Source organism: Rana temporaria, chromosome 10 (genome assembly GCF_905171775.1).
Source record: "Rana temporaria chromosome 10, aRanTem1.1, whole genome shotgun sequence".
Lineage (NCBI taxonomy): Eukaryota > Metazoa > Chordata > Amphibia > Anura > Ranidae > Rana > Rana temporaria.
In genome coordinates this window covers 125,563,427-125,588,446 of record NC_053498.1, presented here as the reverse complement: position 1 = coordinate 125,588,446, position 25,020 = coordinate 125,563,427, and the positions used below count along the sequence as shown (strand labels likewise).

Sequence of the window (25,020 nt, the reverse complement as noted above, 5' to 3'; positions counted from 1 at the left end):
GACAAAAATTTTACTTTTTGGAAGGTGTGCGTCCTGTAACATCTGGCATAAAACAAATACAGCATTTCATAACAAGAACATCATACCAACAGTCAGACATGGTGGTGGTTTCGTGATGGTCTGGGGATGCTTTGCAGCTTCAGGACCTGGATGACTTACCATAATTGATGGAACCATGAATTCTGAGCTCTACCAGAAAATTCTAAAGGAAAATGTCCGGCCATCAGTTTGAGACCTCAAGCTCAAGTGCACTTGGGTTATGCAGCAGGACAATAATCCAAAAAACACAACAGCAAGTCCACCTCCAAATGCTTCAAACAAAGCAAAATTTTAGTTTTGGAATGGCCTTGTCAAAGCCTGGACTTAAATCCAATTAAAATGCTGGTTAGGGGGCAATTACTTTTTCACATAAAGCCAGGCAGGTTTGGAGAGCTTTTTTGCCTTAATAAACAAAACCGTCATTTAAAAACTGCATTTTGTATTTACTCTGGCTATCTTTGTATGATGATCTGAGTCATTTAAAGTGGTTTTAAACCCTTACAGACTGCTTTTTACTACAGGTAAGTCTATAATAAGGCTTACCTGTAGCTACCCTGGATATATCCTAAACCTAAACATCATCGGCACATGCGTACTGAAGCAATGGCACGTTCATGCCGTTGCTCCAACTAGTGTGATGTTACATCATTGCGGCTCCGGCCAATCACATCGCCGGAGCCTGTGATACCCAAAAGTAACTCTGGGATCAATATCACCGACCGGAGCTGTGTACGGGGACCGCTATGGGGGCTTCAGTCTAAGGGGAACATTTCATAACTAGCTAGTATGCTGTGCATGCTTGCAGTTTTTTTTGTGGGTTTACAATCACTTTAAGTGTGACAAATATGCAAAAAATTTGAAAAGAGGCAAATACTTTTTCACAGCATTGTATAATCATTTATATATATATATATATATATATATATATATATATATATATATATATATATATATATATATATATATATATACACATATACATATACACACACACACACACACACATATTATATATATATATATATATATATATATATATATATATATATTACACATACATACACACATATATATACATACACACACAGGAAGAAAAAAAACTACCATTAAAATTATAGACTGTTCATTTGTCAGTGAGCAATTGTACAAAATCAGCAGGAGATCAAATCATTTTTCCCTCACTGTACTTCAGTATAACCTTTGTCTACTGAATGACTTTATTGCAATAGGCCAATACTTCCATTTAAACCATCTGGGTGAAGTGTACCAAGTCTGTGTATCCACAACACTTCTGTGTCACACAGCTTGATAAATCTATTGTAGTTCATAGATTTGGGAATATATTGCATAGGTGTAATAGTAAAGACAGTCGACCTCTGTGATATTGAATCATATTGTGAAAAATGTCTACATAAGAAGTTTGTATATCTTTGGAAGGTGAGAGACCTACAGGAGTCTTGAAGTTTGTGTTTGCAAGCTCGCTGGGTCTTTGATTTTCTATTTCCACATAAACAAAATGTTCTCAAGCCTTTCATCTGTGTACAAGAAGATGAAGTGCAGTTATGTGCTCCTCTATCTGTCACAGTAGACAGTAAAGAGGTTTGGAACATTAACCTGTTTGGTGCACAATAGCTCGCTAGATGGGCAAGTCCACAGGCATTTAGCGCAGGGCAATGAGTGTGTGGGAGGGAGGCCAGATAAGTGGATTAAAGTGAATACATTGATTGCAGTTACATGACTGTGACGAGTATTGTATGGATGTACCCATATAAAAGGGTAATATTCTATAGAACAGAAATTCACAAGCTCACACATGGCCTCAATGCCATTTAAAACGTTTCTCTGTGCACCCACACTATATATCCATTCGCAAGAATGAGCTCATTAATAAAAAATAAATACCACAAAATGCTCACAGTTTAACTATTGATATTCTAGTGAGGATTTTCAGAACTAGAGCCAAATATGTAAATTTCAATATGATGCCCAGCATGTGTTTGGGTGTGCAACAACGTGCAGCTTAAAAAAAAAAAGACGACATGTGTTAGGGTCTTTCCCGAGTTCCCCAATATCATGTTTTATTCATTGTTGATCCCGTTAGTTGCACTAGATTTTGCACTCTGCAGTTTTAGTAAATCTCTCCATGTGTGGTTAACTGGCAGGATCAGCAGCTGAAAATAAAAGGGAAAAAGACTAAACAAAAAGAAAACTAATAGAGCCACCCCATCTAAGGTCTGGTAAGCTGCAATATATACATTTACCTATAAATATAATAAAGTAGTAAAGTACATCCTATAAAAAAGTGTGTTCAAAGGATGTCATATGTGTATTACTGCAATGATTAATAAGGTACAGCTCTCATCAAGAATATTTTCTGTTTATCGGCCACAATAGTTTAATTTCAATGTACACATATAATGTAACAAAATTAAGCAGCAGTCAAAGTCCTATAAAGCACAGGATACAAAATTATGCAAAATACTAATAGGGGGGTACCAAGATCCATAGCAGCTCAGGCAGCTAAGCGGAGTAGACATGGAAATGAGGCAGTTACCATGAAACAATTTTACATTCTTTTTTTGGTGCTTAATTCATACTTTTCTATGAGGCCCTGTGATGTCTACACTCCTATAATGTGCAGATATAGGTGAACAGACAAGAGAAAAAAAAAAAAACACAAAAAAAACTTTTCAATATCAGGCATTTTGTGATTGCAAATGCCCCCTCCCAAAATCCAGATGCCCTCCAATATTTGGCAGTATTATAATAACAAAAGCCATTCTTTCTTTTACAACTCACTGCAGAACAAGCTGCAATTCACAAAAAAAACTAGGTATGGAAACGTATTTGCAAAAAACGTATGACCCTCGCCAGTGGGTCAGTGCATTGCGACACTGTGTTAATTACTGGGAGCTCACGCATAAAATTGAAACTCATGGTATCTTACATCATATCATGTTTCTCGCTTTGCATCAGGCAGGTCCCCCTTATGCTGGCGTGGATGTGGCCAAGTGGGCAATCTCTTTCATATACTCTGGTCTAGTAAAAATGTAAGGAGCTTTAGTCGAAGTGTGTTCTGGCTTCTTTCCAGTGTTACCGGTATCCTAACCAAACCATAGCCTGACTTAGTCCTACTAAACCTTGGAATAGACAAATTTACTGTGGTGCAACGAAAAGGTGGCTACTGGCATTTTGCTGGCAGCTAGTCTAACGATCACCAGACACTGGAAGGGAGATCAGGCACCTAACCTGGTCAGAAGTAATAACCATTATCAACTCAATATACTCATTTGAAAAACGTATAGCATATCGGGCCGACTCACTTAAGCCATTTGAAGTAGCATGGCAAAACTGGTCAATCTAGTAATAGATAGTAACGCAATAACCTGATGTGTATTTTTGACATTTATGATATCTATGTGAATGTTGTATTAATGTATGTTGGCTGCTATAAAACACCATGTTGCCCTGCGAGGCTACTTATAAATTTCCTTTCTTCGTTATTCATTTTCTTTCCGCAGTTGCCAGACCCTTTGTAATAAATCTCTCAATAAAAATACATTGAAATATAAAATAAAAGAAAAACCACAAACTGGTATTTTTAACAGCTTTATTTTCTTTAGTTTCATATTCACAAAAAAACAGTGAAAGTCTGCACTGTGAAAACGTCAGATATGAAAATGACCAAAGAATAATTCTGGATTTTATTGTGCATTTGTGAACATAATTAGTAGACTTGCTGACAACTCTTCAGGACACAACAAGAGAGAGTTAAGGGATTAAACTTTTGCAGAAAAAAGGGCCCAATTACACTATTTGGACATTACTACAGCCTGCCCTGTGTCTATGACACACAGTTATCGCCTTATATTACAATGCAGTCCATGGCCAAAGCTTCCACGACCCAACCCTAAAGTCCAGTAGGTCTCCATCTAGAAGAGCTTTCTCACCATATTGCTTACACTGGAGGCACAGTAGACCCCACCCTAAGAGTATGCAGTTTTTTTTCAGTCTGGTTGTGAGGTTAGTTTGGTGTCATCAGATCTGGGTGCTCCATTATGCGTTCCTTCATATGTTTGTGGAGAATATAGTCGGTGAAACAGCCGGTCTTCTCTCTGGAGTGCCTCCAGCTCCTTGGCACTACAGCTTGGTGTGGGGGTTTCATAAGTATCGTGGAAGGTTGTATAATCCACTTCATAAAAACCCTTTTCTAGGGTAAGGACTGGGTTAAAGCGGTACCCCCACAAGACTTCTCTGTTCACATAGGAGCTGCGGGCTTGGCAGGTCATTCCTAAAAATAAGGCAAAAATAAGGGCAATGAGGTTGCATAGGAGCCTTGGATGGCTGTTCAAGCACATAGCAAACTGCACAGCCTGCTGCTACACCAAACCGATGCAAGGCCACAATCTACAAGAAGAACAGCAAAAGATAGCAACAGGAAAACACAAAAAGATACTGCATGCATGTTTATGCTTCATCATTAAAAGGGGAATTCAATCCATAGTCACGACAGCTATGATCACTTTTTCTGATCAAAGAAATGTGTAAGGATAATTCTTAGCTACGCTCTCTGCTGTATATTAGATGAGGTGTTGCTCTCCTTCACACAGACTGAATGTTAAGAATCCACTTCCTTCCTCCCTGGATACACACAAGCTGCATATCGATGTCCTCTTGTGTGTAGCAGACAGCCCATTAAGCGGTCTTTTCTATCTCTTTTTATGCAGTATTGTATGCAGTGACCTGTGTTTTAGGCACTGGAATGATACAGGATATCCGCAAGAACACATAGAATACAATTGTTTTCTGTGTGTCCTCTTCACACCACAACGCTGGTGTCATGTGCAGTGTGATGCGCTGCATTAAGTGCTACATGTATGCATTTTAATGCAACACAATGCACATTAAACACAATGCAAATCTATTGAGGGGGAAAAAAAGCTTTTTTTATTAATTTTGTTACTTTCAAGGAAAAGAAAACACACCACATAAAAGGTGCTTTCACCCTTTTGCTGCCAGATCTGTACGTAGTGTGGACCTGACATTGGGGACTTTACACACATTCTCAGTGGCTACCGTCACCAGGATTGTGTGTGAACCTAGATTCATACTGACTGTGGGTTAGAAATCATACAAGTTCAGCTGAACTCGCACAATTTCATGCCCGCATGTAAGTCCGACTTCAGGAGCCATTTTACAGAAATCAGTGCAGGTTCCTGCACAGATGTCTATACAAATCGCCCCACGAAGGAGCCAAAAGTAGTACAGGAACTACTTTTGTCAATCAGTACGGTGCCATTGCCGGCAATAGCCGCTGATTTGGCCTGCGATTTGACATGCCAAATCGCTCCGATGTTCTAAATCTGGCAAGCAGACTCCTGCCTGTCAAATGAATCCTTCCCTGAGCTCCACTGAAAGTAATGTGATCTGCACTGCATTACTTTCAGTGGAGCTCAGGGGAGGATTCAGCAAGGTGGCCGCAGCGCTGGATCCTGTGACAGGTGAGTGTGTTTATTAATAAATTAACTATAAAACACAAAAAAGACATCCTTCCGTGGGTTGAAGTGGAAGTATGGAGTTTCGCACCACCCCCCCCCCCCCTCCAATCATACTTACCTAGGTGGATGCTGCATCTGTCCCCTGACGGCTCCAACGCTGAGAACCGAGCAATCCAACACCGCCAATCATTCGGTTCTCAGTGCTCCTTGAGCAGAAAGCTGGAGACTGTCAGTCACTGCTCTCTGCTTCCTCTTCGCTCACAGGAGTGCTGGGCTGTGAAGAGGGTGGGAGCAGCGGGCTCAGGCCCTCAGCAGCTCGCTGTGAGAGGCTGAGTGCGGTGCCGGTCTGCCTGCTGAGAGGGATAAACACCCCAATGAGCCAGTCAGTTTATTTAATTTCACTGTTCAAGTGTTTATTGTAAGCGTTACTTAAATGCAACAGGAACAATTAGGTCTCCTGCTTCACCAGACATGGCGGGGCTGCGTGACAGAGCTGTGCAAATCTTAGAACTGGACTGACAGGAATACAAAGCCTTAGGCAAGTAAAACCTACATGTATTTCATATGTGTATTTATCCATCTGTCTGGAGTTCAGCTTTAAAAATAATGAATGCTATTCAGCGAGGATGGCAATAGATAAGGCAATACTGGTAATTTTTTAGTGTTCAAGAGACCCTAAAGCTTCTTTTGTTTTAAATAACTGGCACGTGATACAAAGAGCAATTTATTGGTAACCCCCAGCACAAATTGTTCCACAAAAGGGGATGGACACCAACATCACCAGTTATCTACCCTGGAGTACCTCCTCTAGGGTTTTATACCTGTCCAGTATTCACCCGAACAGTCCGGGTTTTAAACCATGTATCCGTGTTTCCGACTGCATGAAACCCGGACACATTTATTAACCGTGTCCCCCTCAGAGTCGGGGAATCTGTTGATTCGCTACACAGAGCACTAATCAGAAATGGCCAGATCCTCTGGCCCCTCCCCTTCAGAAGGGAGGGAATACCCTCAATCCACCCAATTTGTTTGGATAGAAGAATAATTTTTTTTTCATTCAGTGCACAAATCATAGGTATTGGAAGAGTTTTATATTTTTTTAATTCTCGTGCTGAGGTTTATACATGTCTGTGAGAGTCTTACTTGTGGCACAGCATTCTAAGCATATTTTATGGGTACAAGAATGTTCGGGATTGGCTTGCAGAAAAGGTGGCAACCCTAACCTCCTCATCCATACCAGGGAGATCATACACACACACACACACACACACACAATACAGTGGATGAGCATGTCAGAGGACTGTTTATGGATGCATTTGATTCCAACAATCAGAATCCTGAGTGTATACAGTATCTAGCTTCAGAATGATAAAACGTGGTCTCTATGGGCTACTGTGCAATTTTGCGCTGCACATTAAGTTACTATAGATGAATTTAAAAATATTTCCACCTCAACATAGAAATAATCAGCTCTATCACTCCAGGCAGCACCAGCTACAAGGGGTTAAACAGTTTGGCTTCATGCTGTGTGTAACTGAACAGCTTATGTTATTTATTGCCCTGCTTAATGTCCCTTGAAACACAGAATAAAATTAGTTTTAGTGCTAACCTGAGAGTCACAGGGGTCAAAGAATGATTTATAGGCTCCTGTACCCAAACAACATCAAATAAAGTCACTGCAAATATGTCCCTTATTTCACATGATCAGTTGCACTCAGCTATCGTAGCTCAAATCAGTAATGGAAAAAAAAAAAAAACTCACAAAATGCACATAACATTCAAGGTGATGTAACTGTCTGGAAACTGTAACACTAAATTTCAATGAGATGTGTGTCCAGCAGAATTTCCTACAAAAGAGACCTAATGGTGCAAATTGCTGTATGAGCCAGGCGGGGAGACCAGTGAACCTAGAACTGTGATATTCAAGTCCAGATATAAGTTTACCTCAATAACAGTCTGTTCAAAAAGGCAATTCTGCTCTTTTAGAGCTAAAGTTGCAACAAAAGATAGAAAAAAATTCTAAAATAAATAAAAACTTCTCTAAAATTCATTATTTTCATTGAAAATCATTTATTGAGATTTTGTAACGGGTTGTGGGGACCCTGTACCCATGAGAGAAGACTTTAAACCCAGTATTCTAAATTTTGTGAAAAATGGATGCTTTATGAACCAAGCTAAATATCCATATTTTTTGCTGTTCTAAGAAAGTATACCCTAAATATTCACCTAGGACATTTTTTCTCAACTCAGGCGTGTGGTCATGAGTATGTAACATGTCCAGAAATTCTGAAGGTATGGGAAAAAAAAATTCCCCCTGCTTTTTTTCTGGAAAAAATGACAAAAAAATAAAACATTAAAAGTAATTTTACACTGGGAAGGTGAAATGTGTATATATATATATATATATATATATATATATATATATATATATATATATACACACACACACACACACACACACACACACAAAGTATTATGCTTGAAATAAATGTATGGCTTATTCAGTAAATCAAATAAACTTTCTTTTTTTTTTTAAATGCTATTTTTTTTTTTTACAAATGGAACAACAAGGACTGTATATGATGAGAACATTTAATCTATACATGAGAACAGGTAACCACCCCCCTTTTCCCTCATAATAAAATAATATTTCTTCTCACAATATTTGCAAATTGCAGCTTTGTGCTCAGAAGAAATTGCAATAATTTAAGACCTTACATAAAGTCTCAGAAATCTCTCATTAAAGTCTTTGTGTTATATAGTTTGAATACCATGTAATAAATATATTACTTAGCATTGTAAAAGAACATTATTTCACCCCTTTTTTTTTTTTTTTTTATGGAAAACAAAAAAGGCGTTGAAGAAAAACAGACAAAAAACAAACAAAAAAATAAACTCAACAAAACAGGTCGTCTTAGGCCCCGTACACACGATAGAATCCATCCGCTGAAAAATCCCAGCAAATGGGTTTCAGCGGATAGATCCTATGGTGTGTACACTCCAGCGGATCTGTTTCCGCGGATATATCTCCCCTGGGATGGATTCCAGCAGATCGAATATTTGCTGACATGCCAAACAAATCCATCTGCTGGAATCCATCCCAACGGATGGATCCGCTGGTCTGTATAGACTCACCGGATCCATCCGTCCGAAGGGATCCCCCGCATGCGTAGTAATGATTCGACGCATGCGTGGAATTCCTTATATGACAGCGTCGCCGCGTCATAATCGCGGCGACGGCGCGACACGTCATCGCCAGAGGATTTCGGCACGGATTTCAATGCGATGGTGTGTACACGCCATCGCATAGAAATCCGCGGAAATCCTCGAGAGGATTTATCCGTGGAAACGGTCCGCTGGACCGTATCCGCGGATAATTCCTCCCGTGTGTATGGGGCCTTAGAGATTCTCAGAAATAAAGATGGGCATAGGTTCACCAATCTGGGAAAAGCTGTGTCTAAACAGTGTCAAAACTATTTTAGAATAATGTTTCCCAACATAAAATTGCAAAGACTTTAAATATCTCATCATCTACAGTACATAATGCCATCAAAAACACTTAATCTGAAGAAATCTGTGTGCAAGGGACAAGGCTGAAACACAATATTGAATGCATGTGATCTTTGGGCCCTCAGATGGCACTACATTAAACATTGACATGATTCTGTGATGGAGCTCTGGAATACTTCCAAAAATCACTGTTTGTGAACACAGTTCACCATGTGATCAAAAAATGTAAGGTAAAGCTCTATCATGGAAAGAAGAAACCATATCTTAACATGATCCAGAAATGCTGCTGTTTTCTCTAAGCCAAATCTCATTTAAAATGGTCTGTTGCAAAGTGGAAAACTGTTCTGTGGGCAGATGAAATGAATTTTGATATTCTATGGTACAACTTTCCGCTCACAAAACTTCAGCAAGTGGTCTCCTCAACTCCCAGACATTTACAGAGTTTTGTTAAAAGAAGAAGGGATGCTACACCAAAGTAAACATGGCCCTGTCCCAACTTTTTTAAGATGTGTTGCTGCCGTCAATTTTAAAATCACCTTATTTTTTCCTAAAATGGTACATTTTCCCAGTATAAACATTTCATATGTTTTCTATTTTCTATTGTGAATTACGATTTGCAAATCATTGCATTCTAGATTGTAAGCTCTAACGAGCAGGGCCCTCTGATCCTTCCTGTATTGATTGTATTGTGACTGTACTGTCTTCCCTGATGTAAAGCGCTGCGCAAACTGTTGGCGCTATATAAATCCTGTATAATAATAATAATAATAAAATTCAGTTTTTATTTAGATTTTATAGAGCATCCCAACATTTCTTCTTTTTTTTTTTTTCAGAAAAATAAAAGTTATTTATTTATAATATTGATTTGGGTTTTGGATTGTGTTTCGAACGAAATGGTGACTCTTGTAATACAATGTTACTTTTATGGGAGAGAAAACATTTGTGAGACGACATTAATAAATATACAAAATAAAATAAATAATAATCAACTAAAAAGGGACAGAAGATGTTCCATTAAAGAACCACTAGATGGCGCCGGAAAATGTCTATATATAGAAGCAATTTATAGAAGAGTTGCCATTTGTAAGGATGAGCTCCGGCGTGCTCGCACAGGCGGCAGGCGGCGTAACGGAAATGACATACGTTACGCCGCCGCAGAGATACGCCGGATCTACCAGAATCTGGCCCACAATTTTTAAATGAGCAGTGATTTTTAAAGCATAAAGCATTAAAATGAAAAATTCCTTCCAATATAGTGCCTGGTGGGTCCCCTTGGTCTACCTGTAAAGCAGGGGTGCCCAACCTTTTGAAGAGCAAGGGCCACTTAAGTGACTTGGTAACCGGTCACGGGCCACAATGAGCGAAGCGGGTGGATGGCAGCCCACTTGGCTCTATAGAGCCCACTCTACTCTCAGCACACCAAACTCGCCCAGTAACCACTGCAGAACAGATATGCTCATATATACACTGTGATTTTAGTAACAAACGTACCTTTAATAATAGTATTCTATTCTATTTCATCCCAGAGCAGGGGGTCACGGGCCACATCAGAGGGCTCCATGGGCCATTGGTTGGGCACCCCTGCTGTAAAGTAGTAGATCTGTACCATGTCTACAATCTGCTGCAGCAATAATTGCATTTATAAAACAAAAAAAAAAAAATGACATTTTCCCTGCAAGCTGCCTTTATTTTGCTCAGCAACAGCTGGAGAGCCAGCGTGTATGAGGAGGCCACAATGTAGTGCACTGGGAACAAGATTAGAGATTCTTTGGATACATTCTGGTGTCACTTTGACTTTGAATAGAAGTAACAGGTGCAGAAAAATTGGTCTTTGGGTGTCGGGTACGCCTTCCCACCATAACCCTTTAGAGGTAATCTTGATAAAAGCAAGAATAGGCCTTGCTGTAAAAAATTGCAATGATATGCACTTGTCAAACAGGTGCAGAAAAATTACTCTTTGGGTGTCGGGGGGATAGGTGTGAGAGAACATGTAAACCAATTCAGAACAGTCTTCTACGCCCCCATAAATCTCCCACAAGGCTTTTAGACACTCAGTAGTTGAGGATGGGGTGGAGATAGTATCTTGTACTCCTGAATCCAATGCTAAGGAACTAGAACTTTCTGGGTATCTGATCGGTATACTTGCCTGTGTAAGCTGGGCTTCAAGATCCCCTGTTAGCTGCAGGCTATCCCCTTGAAAGACGGTCAGAATTCCCTTCCTCCATTCTAATAAAGCATAAGGGCAAGAAGCTGCCTGGTCAACTTTTGTGTCCACCACACATGTTTTCTGCCCGGGCACTTATGTTACTAATTTATAGATCTGTTTATCTATCCAGGTGAAACCAGCAAGTCCTTCAACTACACAGAGCCCAAACCTGCCATTCTGTGCGGGGTAGCCTGGCTGATAGAGGCGATCATCATCTTTTTTTCTCAGTCGCAAATTCAAATCCTTTATCAAGCCCCCATATAAGCTGCAGAATGGTCTTGTGATTTCTCTGCACACCTGAAGATGACACACCCCGCTCACACAGTACTTCCCAGCACACCTTGATGTATTTCAAAGAATTTATTAGGTCATGCATAGTCTAAATCAAGGATCCTCAAACTATGGCCCTCCAGCTGTTGCGGAACTACACATCCCATGAGGCATTGTAAAACTCTGACATTCACAGACTTGACTGGGCATGATGGGAATTGTAATTCCTGAACAACTGGAGGGTCATAGTTTGAAGACCCCTGGTCTAAATGAAGAGAGTATTAACAATTGTAGTTATGGAAATAATCAGTAAGAAAATAATGTTACTCTCAAAGAGTTGGTAAACACCTGCAGTATTCTATCAGTATTTAACAGAACTGAATTGCTTTTTATTAAGCAACAGTATATAAAGACGGTCCTTAACTTGATTTAACAGGCCCCCATTTTAAACTTCTGGACAGTGAATGATAAAAAATAAAAAAAAAAACACGTCAATCGGCAAAGTTGGAGCCCTTAAAAGGAAAAACCAACAGTTCCCAGCAGACAAAAGATTAGCTTGTGCAAGTTTAAATTCTTACTAGGCCCAGAGTGCCCTCTTTAGTGTCTCTGTTCATGTGCTCTCATTCAGTGCAAAGCAACGGAGAGAAATAGGAGTTCCTGTGATTTCTCTTGCAATCCTGCTGAGACATTCCCTCTTTTCCTTCCTTACAAGCAAAGGGAGTGCTTTGATCCAAATCATACCTCACACCTTCCCTGGGAGAAAGCTCTTGTGTCTGAGGCCAGGTCCTGTGCGATGACAAGTCCATCAGAGGTCTCACACGATTGTAATCAGCTATGGCAGGATTCAATTTAGCCAGCAGTCCAGTCTTTGCACTCAATGACAGCCCAGTTAACCTACATGCAGTATAGATACAGTATATTCTTGGTGCAAGGTAGATGTGGTTCAGATATGGTAAAGATTCGGTATAATGTGGTATTGGATTGGGTACACTTGTGCCTCGTTTCCACTGAGCGGATCGGTTCGGTACGCTATTTTGGGTGTTTCCATTATGAAAGTGTGCCATTAAACTGAACCGTACCGGACCATTCTGGGTCCTGCTTCAGTGGGGTCATAGAAAATGGAACGGTTCCATTAGGGCGGAGATATAATACATTCCACTGATTGGTGGATGCGCTAGGCATTTTTTCTTAACCCTGAATGGTCCCCCGATTTGCAGTGGAAACGCTCACGAGAATAGACCGGTCCCATTCTAACCGCTCCAAATTTACTGACCCAAACCGTTCTGTTCAGTGGAAACAAGGCATTGGTGTCCTGATTTCAGTAGCTCAGTGCCTGCTAGCAGTATCAATGAACAAATGGCCCCCTCACCAGTCCCCAGGATGCTGCAGTAACCTCTCGCTGTACAAGGTGGAAAGCACAGGGTAAGCGCTGGGAAGCAGTGAGTGAGTGAATGCTCCATTTTCCCTGCTGGAGTAGTGAAGATGCATTGATGTGGGAGGCGCTGCGTTGCTCCCAGATGTCACCTCTCTCTCTCCCTCTCTGGCTTTTTTCACACAGGGCTGACTGCGTTCCAATCAGCATGTGATCCACCCACAGATCCCCTGCTGATTAGAGAGTGGGTGGATGACAGGTCTGTGTACGCTTAGTTTATGCAGAGCGGACATGGACAGAGCCAGCTCTGCTTTATGGGTGGCCGGGTGTATACAGACTACGCCATCCATTTACAACCGACTACCTCCAATCCGCCTATATGGAAAAGAATGGAGCCCCTTCTGTTTTCTTTTAGTGAACCAGATGGGATTGGAAGTAGGCAGTTGTAAATGGACATATGTCCATTTACACCTGCCGTTCCATAGAATTAAATGCACAGTCCAATCAAATCCCCCTGAAAAACTGACAGATGGACCTCATCGGAACAATTGTGTAAAAGGGGTTCAACTTCATTGGTGTCAAGGCTTTCCCAGGTAGTTTATTAAAAATCCTCTCTTCAGTACTCTCACTAAACAGTGCCTTGATTGATGGCATGTGAATTGTAATGAGTCCATTCTTCCCATTATATGGCTGCCATCTCAAACTACCACTCCCAGAATCATCAGTGCACTGCATAAAAGTCTATGGGCTTGCTTGGCTGCTTAGGAGGTTGGTGCAGCATAACATCACTATTTCCATTGAAGGATGGAAAAATAAAGGGAAATGTCTCCATTTCCATATTGCTGTAGCCTAGCATCTGACTACACTCCTTTTTTGTGTACAGTTAAACATTTCCAAAAATACTGTCACAATAAAAAAACTCATCAAGATCCCAAATTTAAATATATTGATGTATGGGACATAATTATATGGTCTATAAAATTAATGGTGCCCTATAATGAAATAATAAATTACTTAATTACACGATACATCATTATATAATTATTTATATAAATGATAACCATCCACTTTATAAACCTAGAATTAAGGTCAAAAACTCTTGGGAGTCCTGGGAGTCTTAACTAATTTTAATCAAGTCAGACTGGCTCATTCAAAATGGAATGCTGGCCTTTAACCACGTAACACTCACAAACATTTTTATAGCCACAGAGTCTACTAAATCAACATCACAATAAAAAAAATACAACATGGTAAGGCTCCATGCACACTGGACTTTAAAAAAATTGGCAGTTCCCCTGGCGGAAAAAAAAACACTTGTACAGAGCATTTTTTGTACACATGTTTAGGCGCGTTTAGCGTTTGTGCCAGAAAACTCCAATCAAAAATGCAAACCAGAAGGGTTTTTTCTTTCTTGCGCTTCTAAACCTCCTAATGCATGGACACGCAGGATAACATTGTGCTGCTTCTATGGGCAAAACACACAAGTCCTGTAAAAAACAGCAGTGTGCACGTACCCTTACTCTAAAAACACCACAAGAAGCCCAAATCACTTTCACACTTCGAAAACAGATACTATTAAACTGATATGAAATTTAGATGCTCTAAAAAAGGTCACGGTCAGTAAGCCAGCTTGTGCTTCTTTACATATCATCAAAGCCACAAATAGTTCAGATACATTAATTTTATAAATTCTAAATATCTTATGATCCATATTTCATAAAGGTTATCAATATATTAAACTAGAAAATGCATTTCCTGCAGAAAATGCGTGGGGATGCTGAATAGCTGAATTGCTGAGCACGCACCAAAGCCATTTACTATAACCACTACACTATCTTTAGGACATACAAGCAGTGTTTCTTCAGTACTTATAAAGCCTCTCTTTGATCATTAAAGGGGTTGTAAAGGAAACATTTTTTTCCCCTAAATAGCTTTCTTTACCTTAGTGCAGTCCTCATTACCTCTTACCACTTACCTCATCCTTTGATTTTGCTTTTAAATGTCCTTATTTCTTCTGAGAAACCCTCACTTCCTGTTCTTCTGTCTGTAACTACACACAGTAATGCGGGGCTTTTTCCCTGGTGTGGAGACAGCCTCTCAAGGGGGGAGGGGGCGATCAGGATGCCTAACACACAGCTCCTTTCTCTATCTGCAATATAGAGAGTGTCCTGATTTGCCTGGTCGCCCCTCCCCCCTGCACTGAGGTAAAGGAAGCTATTTAGGGGAAAAAAATACCTTTACAACCCCTTTAAACCCCACACCTAATGAGTGAGAGAACCCTTCAAACAAACTTAATAAAGCCACAACCGTACATGCTATCGAAACAGCAACTTCACCGTTTGAGATATACGGCCTTTGTGAACGTATCGGTATGAAATTTATGTTGATAAACTTAAAAATGTGGGCATGTCAGCGATTTAAAAAAGAGGTTCTTTGTGCGTTTCACTGGGAAATCTGAAGAATTTTTTACATGACAGTCAATGGAAGAAAATGTGAAACACTTGTCATTTGGAAGCTCATCCAGCCAAAAGTAAAATGCGTATCACAAAACTGAGCACATTGCCTGAAACCAGACATATATACATATATACGTTTTGATGTATAAATTGTGTATGACAAGTAGATCTTGTGGGAGTGAAAGGCAATTTGTTCCCTCTTTATAAAGATAATTTTTTTAAAGCTCTCTGCTCTAAGGATGACATCATCCACTCTAAACAGCTCAATAGAAACTCTGTATAAAACGATAACATTTTCTGAAAAAATCACTAAACTTAAACTGCTTTTTCACAAAAACTGGAAAAGATATCAAACTGAAAAGATATAGCCGGATAGCTGAATATTTTGTGAACGTTTTAAAGTTTGTTTGGTGTCTGTAGGTGAAAGTATGAAGGAGCTGAAACTTTTTGTAGCTGGAGAATGTTTTAAGGATTTGAAGCATGCTCTCATTGACTTCAATGTTAAAAAAAGTGCCTAAAAGCTTAATATTTTAAAAAGTATAAATAGTAGAAAAAAAGTTGAAGAAGTCCCATCATTAGCTGAAAGAGCTGAACATTTTAAAAGTTGAATGGTCTTAATAGCTGAAAGTATGCAGAATTTATGCAGAGCCAAAAAACTTACGGAATAAAATTAAAATTAAGAATAATAAAAAACGAATAACAATACTGGGAATGCTATATATAGCATTCCCACTAATAAGAATAATAAAAAACGAATAACAATACTGGGAATGCTATAGAGCATTCCCACTAGTTATCGATTGCGTTCCTTTTCATATTATTTCTTTTTCGATTTGCTAATTTTATACACTTTTTTTTTCCTTTTACCATTTTATCCCATGTATTATTACATTTTTACTACCATCAGCAATAATGCTGATGGTATTACAAGATGAGTGATGCTGTTACTATAAATAACTTATTGTCATCCTCATTACCATCATTTATAAATAATTTATTGTCATCCTCATTACCATCATTTATATCATTATTAATACTATTCCTGATTTAATATTTTCACACTTTTCATTCTCTTACTGGTATTTGTTCTCTAGCATTCTGAATCATGTGGTATGCCAATGTATAACTTTTTTTAATTACTACTTTTGTGTGTTTAATTTTTAACCCTGACTTTATAATCAATCTGTAATTGGGGGGGGAAAAAACTCTTATTGGACTTGTATATCACAGTGTAGCACTTTAGTTCTGGATTCACCCATTCCAACCACAACCAAAGGTGATCGTGGAAACCTTCAGGTTGCAGAAGCTGCAAGCCCAATAATCAGATTCCATTTACCCCACCCCATAAACATAGAATGAAACCTCAGGGTTCCAGTGCTATGTATCTACTTTCCCAGGCAAGGACAGAACAGTTTTAATTTATTTAACCACTTCCATACCTGGCATTTGGAGTAGGTCCTATGATGATTCGATGAATAAATGCTAGGGCTGTGAAAATTAACTATTAATTCATCGATTAATCTTTAATTCTTTTGATCGATCAAAATTCTTTTGATTGGTACTCACCTCTCCGCCGGCTTCCTTAATCGAACACAACAGTTTTAATCAGTTATAGCTCTAATAAATGCCCTATATAATCATAAAACAATAAAAATCGAAATGAAAAAAAAAAATAAACAAAAAAAAAGAGCGACAATTTTGAAAAAAGAGAAGGGGTTAACACTAGGGGGCGATGAAGGGGTTACAAATGTTACCTAGGGAGTGTTTCCAACTGTAGGGGGAGGGGACTCGCAGGGGGAGGAGACCGATCAGTGTTCTTCTGTAATGGGAACACACTGATTGGTCTCCTCTCACATGACAGGACGTGGATCTGTTTACAAACACAGATCCATGTCCCTGCTCTGTGATGAGCAATCGCGGGGGCCCGGCGGACATCGTGGCCGCCGGGCACGCACATTGGGTCCCCAGTGAGGGATGCAGGGAATCCCATGACATCATACGACGGCCGCCCGGAGGGACGAAGGGTTCCTGCGGCCGACATATGAAAATACATCGGTAGGGAAGTGGTTAAATGAGAAACAGGAGAAATTATGGCTCTGCTATTGCAAGCATTGGAAGCAGCAGCAACTGAGGTTTTATAAGATAGGCTTCAAGCATGTCATACATGGTTGCCAACCTCTGGTAGCATTTTCTACTAACAAAACATGGAAAATTTACTGGCGGAGCACATTTTTTACTGGCAACCTAAGAAATTACAGAACTCCTATTGAAAACTAACACAGTGAATATTTGGACAGTATAAACATGATATGGAAACACTGACAATACCTATAACAAAGTAATTTGCTTAATTTACACCTAAAAATAACAGATTTTTACAAACTGTCAGTAAATTTACTGGCGGTTGGCAACCCTGATGTCATACAAGACTAGCTTCAGGGATGCCATACAATGAGCCCTTATTTGTGCACTGTGCTAAGGCTGGCATGCAAGTCAAATGTATATGTAGCACTACCCCCGAAGGAGCTGCTGGTTTAGATTTGGGCCTGCACGTTACCTCACCATTCGTTGTCTAGGGGATGAGAGTCTATAAAAACCTCAAAGTTCACACAAGTTGTAAATCCTTTTCGTTAAGCTTTATTTGGCACAAACTTGCACAGGTAGAGGGATGGAGGGTCAGGGGAAGGTTCAGGCACTCAATGCAGATCACTGGGGAACTTTTAAAAATTTGAAAATGTCACACTCGCCACTTTCCTCCGAGTGGGTACTGCTCACCCGGATAGGCCCCTCTCACCAGCCTAGCAGCCGGGATAATGCACAGACCAAAACAATTATGAATAACAGTCTCTGTCACAGACTTTAGTGCGATAAAGATGAACTGTTCAATAAACCTCTGCCACAAGATTTAGTATTCGGATATCCAGCCTTACAGTTTAGAGCCTTTAAGCCGACCCAGCACACTGCAAGGTAACATAGGCTATGGTCCTCAAATAAAACTACCGGGCCTTCCCCAAGATACCAGCCTTCCACTTGGTCCTCTCCAGGACAGGTCCTCCCCTGGTTTCCTCCATTGAGTGGCTTCCTCCCTTAGGACAGACAGCACAGGACCACCTCCAAAGTGCAGGCCCCATTCAAGACAACTGGGCCTACGTGGCAGGGATGCATCCTCGGGCCAACGTTGCCCCGCGGCTGAGATCAACCATCACATACCGCGAGCCCGGAGGGCCATGAGGCAAAAGGCCCCAAAAAATGGCGTCTGTCCCCTTAAGTACCTTTCCCCAGCATGCCCAGCGGGGAGACGACTTTCATTCTGGATGGGTATGGGAGGAAATAACCCTTTTTTTTCCTCATCCCACCTATGGGAGATTTCCCTTCTCTTCCTCTACCATACCCAAAACAGGTAGTGAGAGGAAATCCCTCCAAAGTGATGATATCCCAGGGTTGTCAACAGAAGTACCAGTAACTAGTGTCCCCATTGGAAGACTTTCCCATGATTCCTGTTCTTAATTCAACCCATTTTTTTTTTACTTTTACTTTCACTTCCAGCAAGAAACAGGACAAATAGAGAGAGTAAATCTCCCCAACAGGGGAACCAACCGCAAAAAAAAAAAAAATTAGACAGACTTTGTAATCCTTCTCCACTCCACAAAAAGTTATGCCTTTGGTTACACTTTAGGAAATCAATAATGTGCACTCAGCACGGTTCAAAATTACAAGGCCATTAATCCTTGAGGAGGAAGTAATAATACTAAATGGAGCACATGCATAATAAACTTGGTTACCGCCAGGGAAATATTTAATGTCCCCTGAACATAAAAATTTAAATAAGATTACAAAAGAAATGCCCTGAACAGTTTATGAATAATAATATGATGCACCATGGCCTATATTATTCTCCAGAAGTAATTTTATTCCAGTAGGACAAACAATGCTTACATAGTAATAAAGCTCATAAAAATATTTTTTTTTTTTGACATTTTTCTACATCACAAGTTTCCTTGTAGACATAGCATAACTGGAAACAATAGAACTACAATGCAATGGACTGCTGCATGTGGTTTCTTCCTAGTAGTTTTGTGTGTCTAGTGACAGAGTAGACTCCTGGCGACCCCTCGGAAATGCGATATACAATATTTTGACTATTCTCCAGGCTTGTTAGAGGGGATAAAAAAAAAAGTATAGTGCCAGAACTTCCCTGCATACTGAATTCAATTAGCCAGACAACAATTAACCAACTAAAATAATTTTGAATTTCTGGAGAGAAATATGGGCACTGAAGTAAACACACATAACATTACTATTCCATGCAGATTGGATTCTATAACTGGAGTCAAATCAACCAGTATGACTAGTACATGAATATTCTTATACAATTTAGTAGGTGCAGAAAAAATGCAGATAAGTGTAAAATAGTTATGTAGCTTTTCTTTAAAGTGAACCTGCAGGACAGAGATATGGGGGCCAGAATAGCTTTGATCTTAAAGGAGTTGTAAAGGAAAAAAATTTTTTTGCTGAAATGACTGTTTACAGGGTATAGAGACATAATAGTTAACCGATTCCTTTTAAAAACGATTCAAATCAGATAAAAATCAATCATATAATGTACCTCCTAGTTTAAGTTTCGTTTTTGCATCTAGCTTAGTTTTTGCATGTTATTTGATGCCTCTGTGCTGGACAGACCCATAGAGCAGTATTGGTTTGGAAAACAAAACTAGAATCTCCCAGTACTGTGGTCATCAGGAAACAGACAACCAGGAAGTGTCCAGAACAGAGCAGAATTACAGCAACAATGAGGACATGAAACCAGGACTGCAGTAAGGTAAAGGAAGCTATTTAGCTAAAAAAAATCCCTTTAGTGACCCTTTAAGGGAGCAGATATATTCCTGCCATCTTACCATGGTCTCATAAGTCGCTTAAACAGAACAAGCATACAGCTAGTAAGGTTTCCCATTCTGCATATTTGTTCCAGCCAAGAGACTCACTAGCCAGTGAAGCAAGAATCTAGATGGCTTCCTGGAGCATAAAACAATGCAATGGAATCTCCCAAATTTTTTTGGTCACACAGTTTTACTGTGCCCTGAATACATAAGAGAAGATCTAAACTCCAGTATATTGAATAGGAATGTAACAATGTCAACCAAATGCTCTAAAAGCTTTGAACAGCAAAAGATAACAATTTAAAACACAAGGTTCAGGTATATATAAACATCAACAAGCCCACAATGTACACAGTGTACATACATACACGCCTTCTGGTATGTTAATACATGACTATACATTTGCATACTAGAGACTAAACACAAAGGACAGCTAAATTAATGAATGTAGGTGTACTGCTTTGCTCATGTCGCAGTATGAACTATTATATAATGTGGGCAGTGTGCAACAGGAAATGATGAAAACAGCAATTATTTTGAATACAGAGATTCAACATTCCTGTGTAATTGACCAATTGTTGTTGCAAATTCTCTTCACTTACCCTTCAACTCTGTCATCTCACTCCTTGACTAATCCATTCCCATGACCACTGAGAAGCTTTTATTCTTGCAGTTTGTTGTAGTTGAAACCTTGTTTCAGTAAAGCAGGTCCGGGAAAATAACTACACTTCGACAACATGCTAGTATAACAAATATAAATTATACACAACACACATTACCAGTCCAAAAGTTTATCAGGATCATACTTGCTGCCAAAATGCAGACAGGAACCTTGACAAATAACGATCACCATCTATGGGTGATTCACCACACAAACATGTACAGTACAAAGCTGCATATTTCACTAAACAGAAATTAGGTTAAAGATCCATTTTATACAGGAGTAAATTATTATTATGAGAGTAGGTATGCATGGCCTATTGGAATAGGGTGTGCACCCCAAAGCTCAAAACACACATGCCTTTCTCTGCAGCCTCAGCTGAACTGGACAGTGAATGAATGGGAAGTGCTCTGTGCCTTCTTGTTCATTCACAAACTGAAGCCTAGTAAATATAGTTTACTATTCTTCAGTTATGAATTAACAGCGTTGAGCGAGTGTGTTCACTGTGTTAATTTAGAAAAGGAAGGGGCCGTAAATTACATATTTATGAGCCCCTTCCCCTACTCTCCATTTTGAAACATTCTCCTCCGCAGCAGGGGGGGGGGGGAGTGAATAGAGGAGGGAGGCCAGCAGCACGGGGAATCTGCACTGTGCATAGTGATTAGGGCCTCTGCGCACACCTATGATTATGAGTGAATACTGATGAAAGGTAAAGTGATAAGCGCAATAAATGGTGACTGTGTATCAAAAGTGATGGTCAGTGAACCAAACTGATCATAAACTGAAAATAAACCCATAGTGCCAAAAAATAAACAATAATGGTCCTAACCAGCATGTGGCAAGTGAAAAAATAACACACACAGATGAGGTGTGCTCACAGAGCGCTTACCTTCCCAAAAAGATAATCAAGCCTTGATTATATGGATGTCCATAAGGGGTGCTGTTAGATCCACATCTGAGTATAGCTGTCCAGGGCTTCCTGTGTAATCCTGTACTGTCAGCTCCAAACTTCTGGTGGACATCGATGGTGCTCAGCATGAAAGAATAAGAGGATAGCTTCCCATAGTGCAGTAAAACAAGGGCTGGTTTATTGTATAAAACGCTGAGTTTACAAAATGAAACATAATAAAACAAATGGAAAACAGCTGATCACAGCTTCCTGGTGAGGTTCCTGTAGTAAGCCCGTCCCTTACATGTTACGCCACGTCACGTGGCTTCATCTGATGTCCACCAGAAGATTCGCATTGGAAGATCCCTGAAATCACATCATTACCGTATTGGAGATATATGCCACTTTGTGGGACTGTTATTTCACTGCATTGATTGATGCTCATTTATTTTATGCACAGTCCTTATTTGAGGCTCCACAATAAGTGCACTAATCTCAGGATTCACAGAGATTATCATTTGTTTGCTGACATTTCACAGCATCACAGTCATCTGTGTGTGTTATTTTTTCACTTGCCACATGCTGGTTAGGACCATTATTGTTTATTTTTTGGCACTGTGGGTTTATTTTCAGTTTATGATCAGTTTGGTTCACTGACCATCACTTTTGATACACAGTCACCATTTATTGCGCTTATCACTTTACCTTTCATCACTCTACTGTATTTATTCACATATATACATTATTAGATTGAGCAGCAATATTTTTTAGGAATTTTAATTTTCCATAATTTTTATATTATTCTCATTTGGAGTTTATTTGGTAGGCGCGAGCGCACCCTTACACTTTATGAGTGAATACTGATGTGCTCCAGCAGCAAGATCTCCTAAGTGAAGATTTTGTCTCTGCTTACCTCCTCCAGCCATGCAGTCTAACTTAACCAGCTGCATCTTCAGTTTCAATTTGAAGAAGCTCCAATTTCTGCGTGTACATCCGGCATTGAAATAAATGACCTAGCACAAGTATACAGATAAGGACTTCTAACTTTTTCTAAATTCCCTCATCTGCAAACTTATTTCTGCTCAGTGACCAAAAATGATTACATCAATGTAACAGTCAATCTACCTGTATTTTGAAAGGAGGTAGTCATTGGCGACCTCTGTTTTCTGAATATAAAAGTTCAATGTAAGGTGACCTACCTGTAGCTTCCACCATGCCTTCTAAGATTACCACAATCTCAAAGTCCTCCATCTCATGTTGCGCACGTGACATCTCCCAGAACGGACTCTTTTCATTGATGTCATGTGAAATGATTAGCGGGGAGACCAGAAAGAGGCGGTCGTCTCCCGTATCAAAGCCAACATTAATGTCCGTCTGATTAAGCGGGATGAACTCTCCTTCCTTGGTCTGCTTGGATTTAATGAGTTTTGCTCGGATTGAGGCCTCCACAATATGGGAGCTTCGCAGATCTCCAACTCTAAACATGAGGCATAATTTACCATCTCGCAAGGAAATCACTGCATTGTTGGAGAACATCAGGGTTTCAGCTCGTTTTTTTGGCTGGCTTATCTTTACAAACATGCACCCTACCATGAGAGCATTAACGATAGAGCCAAGAATTGCCTGAATGAGAAGCAGAACTATTCCTTCGGGGCATTTCTCTGTAATAACTCGATAGCCATAGCCAATGGTGGTCTCTGTCTCAATGGAAAAGAGGAAAGCAGAAACAAAGCCATTTAGATTCTCCACACAAGGAACCCAGTCCTTGTCCCCTAAATGTTCCAAGTCTCCTCTGAGATAAGCAATAAACCACCAAATGAGTCCAAAAAATAACCATGTAACTGTGTACACGAGCGTGAAAATAAACAGGCTAAAGTTCCACTTTAGGTCAACCATAGTGGTGAACATGTCACTGAAGTAGCGGTAGGTTTCCTTCACGTTGCCGTGGTGAACGTTGCACTTGCCATCTTTTTCCATATATCGCTGACGGGGCTTATTGTGCTCAGTTAAGTGATGTGAACGATCTGAAATCAAAGGCGGATTTTCACGAGCCTGTTTGGGTAACTTTTTAGGCTCCCTGGGTGCAATTTCGACATCCAAATCCTGGTCCATAGGAACTCTTAAATCTCGTGCCATAATGGGTGTATAACTGTGGGAAGACAAAAAAGATTGTTGAAAAAATTGTGAGGGGTCTCAAATTATGCTACAAACCTATTTACTTACAACACATAATAAAGATATGCTTCAGAAAAAAAAACTGAAAACAAAGGGTTAACATGTGTTTTTTTCCCCAGAATAGCTGAAATTACCTTCCCGTGCACTTCTATTTGTGGTCTGGTTATCTGGGAGTCCCTAATGCTTATTTGTTTGGTGCAGGAGATGCATTTCCAAATACACCACCAGTAGGCTTCTTGCCATTTCTCACATTCCTAAAAAAAAAGCCAACCAAAGGGCCCAACCACCAGACTTACCCAGAACATATTCAGGAAGCTTATAAAACCACCTGAAACATGTGTTGCTCTACTAAATCTGTCTGCAATGGATTATATCAGTGGTTCTCAACTCCAGTCCTCAATGTGCCCCAACAGGTCATGTTTTCAGGCTGTCCATTATTTTGCACAGGGGATTTAATCAGTTTCACTGCCTTAGTAATTACCACAGCCATTTCATCTGAGGGAAATCCTGAAAACATGACCTGTTTGTGCGCCTTGAGGACTGGAGTTGAGAAACACTGGATTATATAGATAATTTAAGCAAAGTTGCTTTTTAGGGTAGATGTAAACCCCATCACTTAAATCTCATATACTTTTATAAAATAATCCCTGGTAGTCCTGTTAGAAAAGTCCTCGTTTTTCCCTGTCCCATTAGTTCTCCTATATTGCCACCCTGTCACACAGGCTCATCCTTCTAAGAGCCGCTTGTGAATGCAGTCCATTCTCCTCCTTAGAACACCCACAGCCAGGGACACAAACATAGTATTTCCTGTTTTTTTGGGGGGGGTTTATTGAGAAGAATGAACTGAGATAGGGAGAGGGAGCATGGGATACCCCAGGAAACTTTAGAACTGAATAACTTAAGGGACTCCTTAACTTTCTGGCTGTATAGTACAGAAAAATGAAGGTCCCACAGGATCTCTATGCCGATGGGGACTAGTACTCTTTCTAGAGTTTGAAAGTGACAAAGTCACCAACTCCTCAGCAATGGGGTTGCTTACTCATCGGTTGCCTCCTGCCCATATCGAC

At 39.9% G+C, this 25,020-nt stretch overlaps 1 protein-coding gene across 3 annotated transcripts in view; it reads right to left on the bottom strand.

Annotated features, from left to right (window-relative positions):
- Nucleotides 1-3,635: 3,635 nt before the first annotated feature.
- KCNJ5 (potassium inwardly rectifying channel subfamily J member 5) overlaps nt 3,636-25,020 on the bottom strand; it is a 143,898-nt gene continuing 122,513 nt past the window's right edge. For 2 of the 3 annotated variants that reach the window (XM_040326208.1, XM_040326206.1), the window contains exons 3-4: nt 22,978-23,927; nt 3,636-4,330 (exon numbers count right to left, since the gene is read on the bottom strand). In XM_040326208.1, the coding sequence (XP_040182142.1) occupies nt 4,047-4,330; nt 22,978-23,927 (1,234 nt within the window). In that variant the 3' untranslated portion in view covers nt 3,636-4,046. The remainder of the gene's footprint in view (nt 4,331-22,977; nt 23,928-25,020) is intronic. The other variant, XM_040326207.1, reaches the window with a different exon arrangement.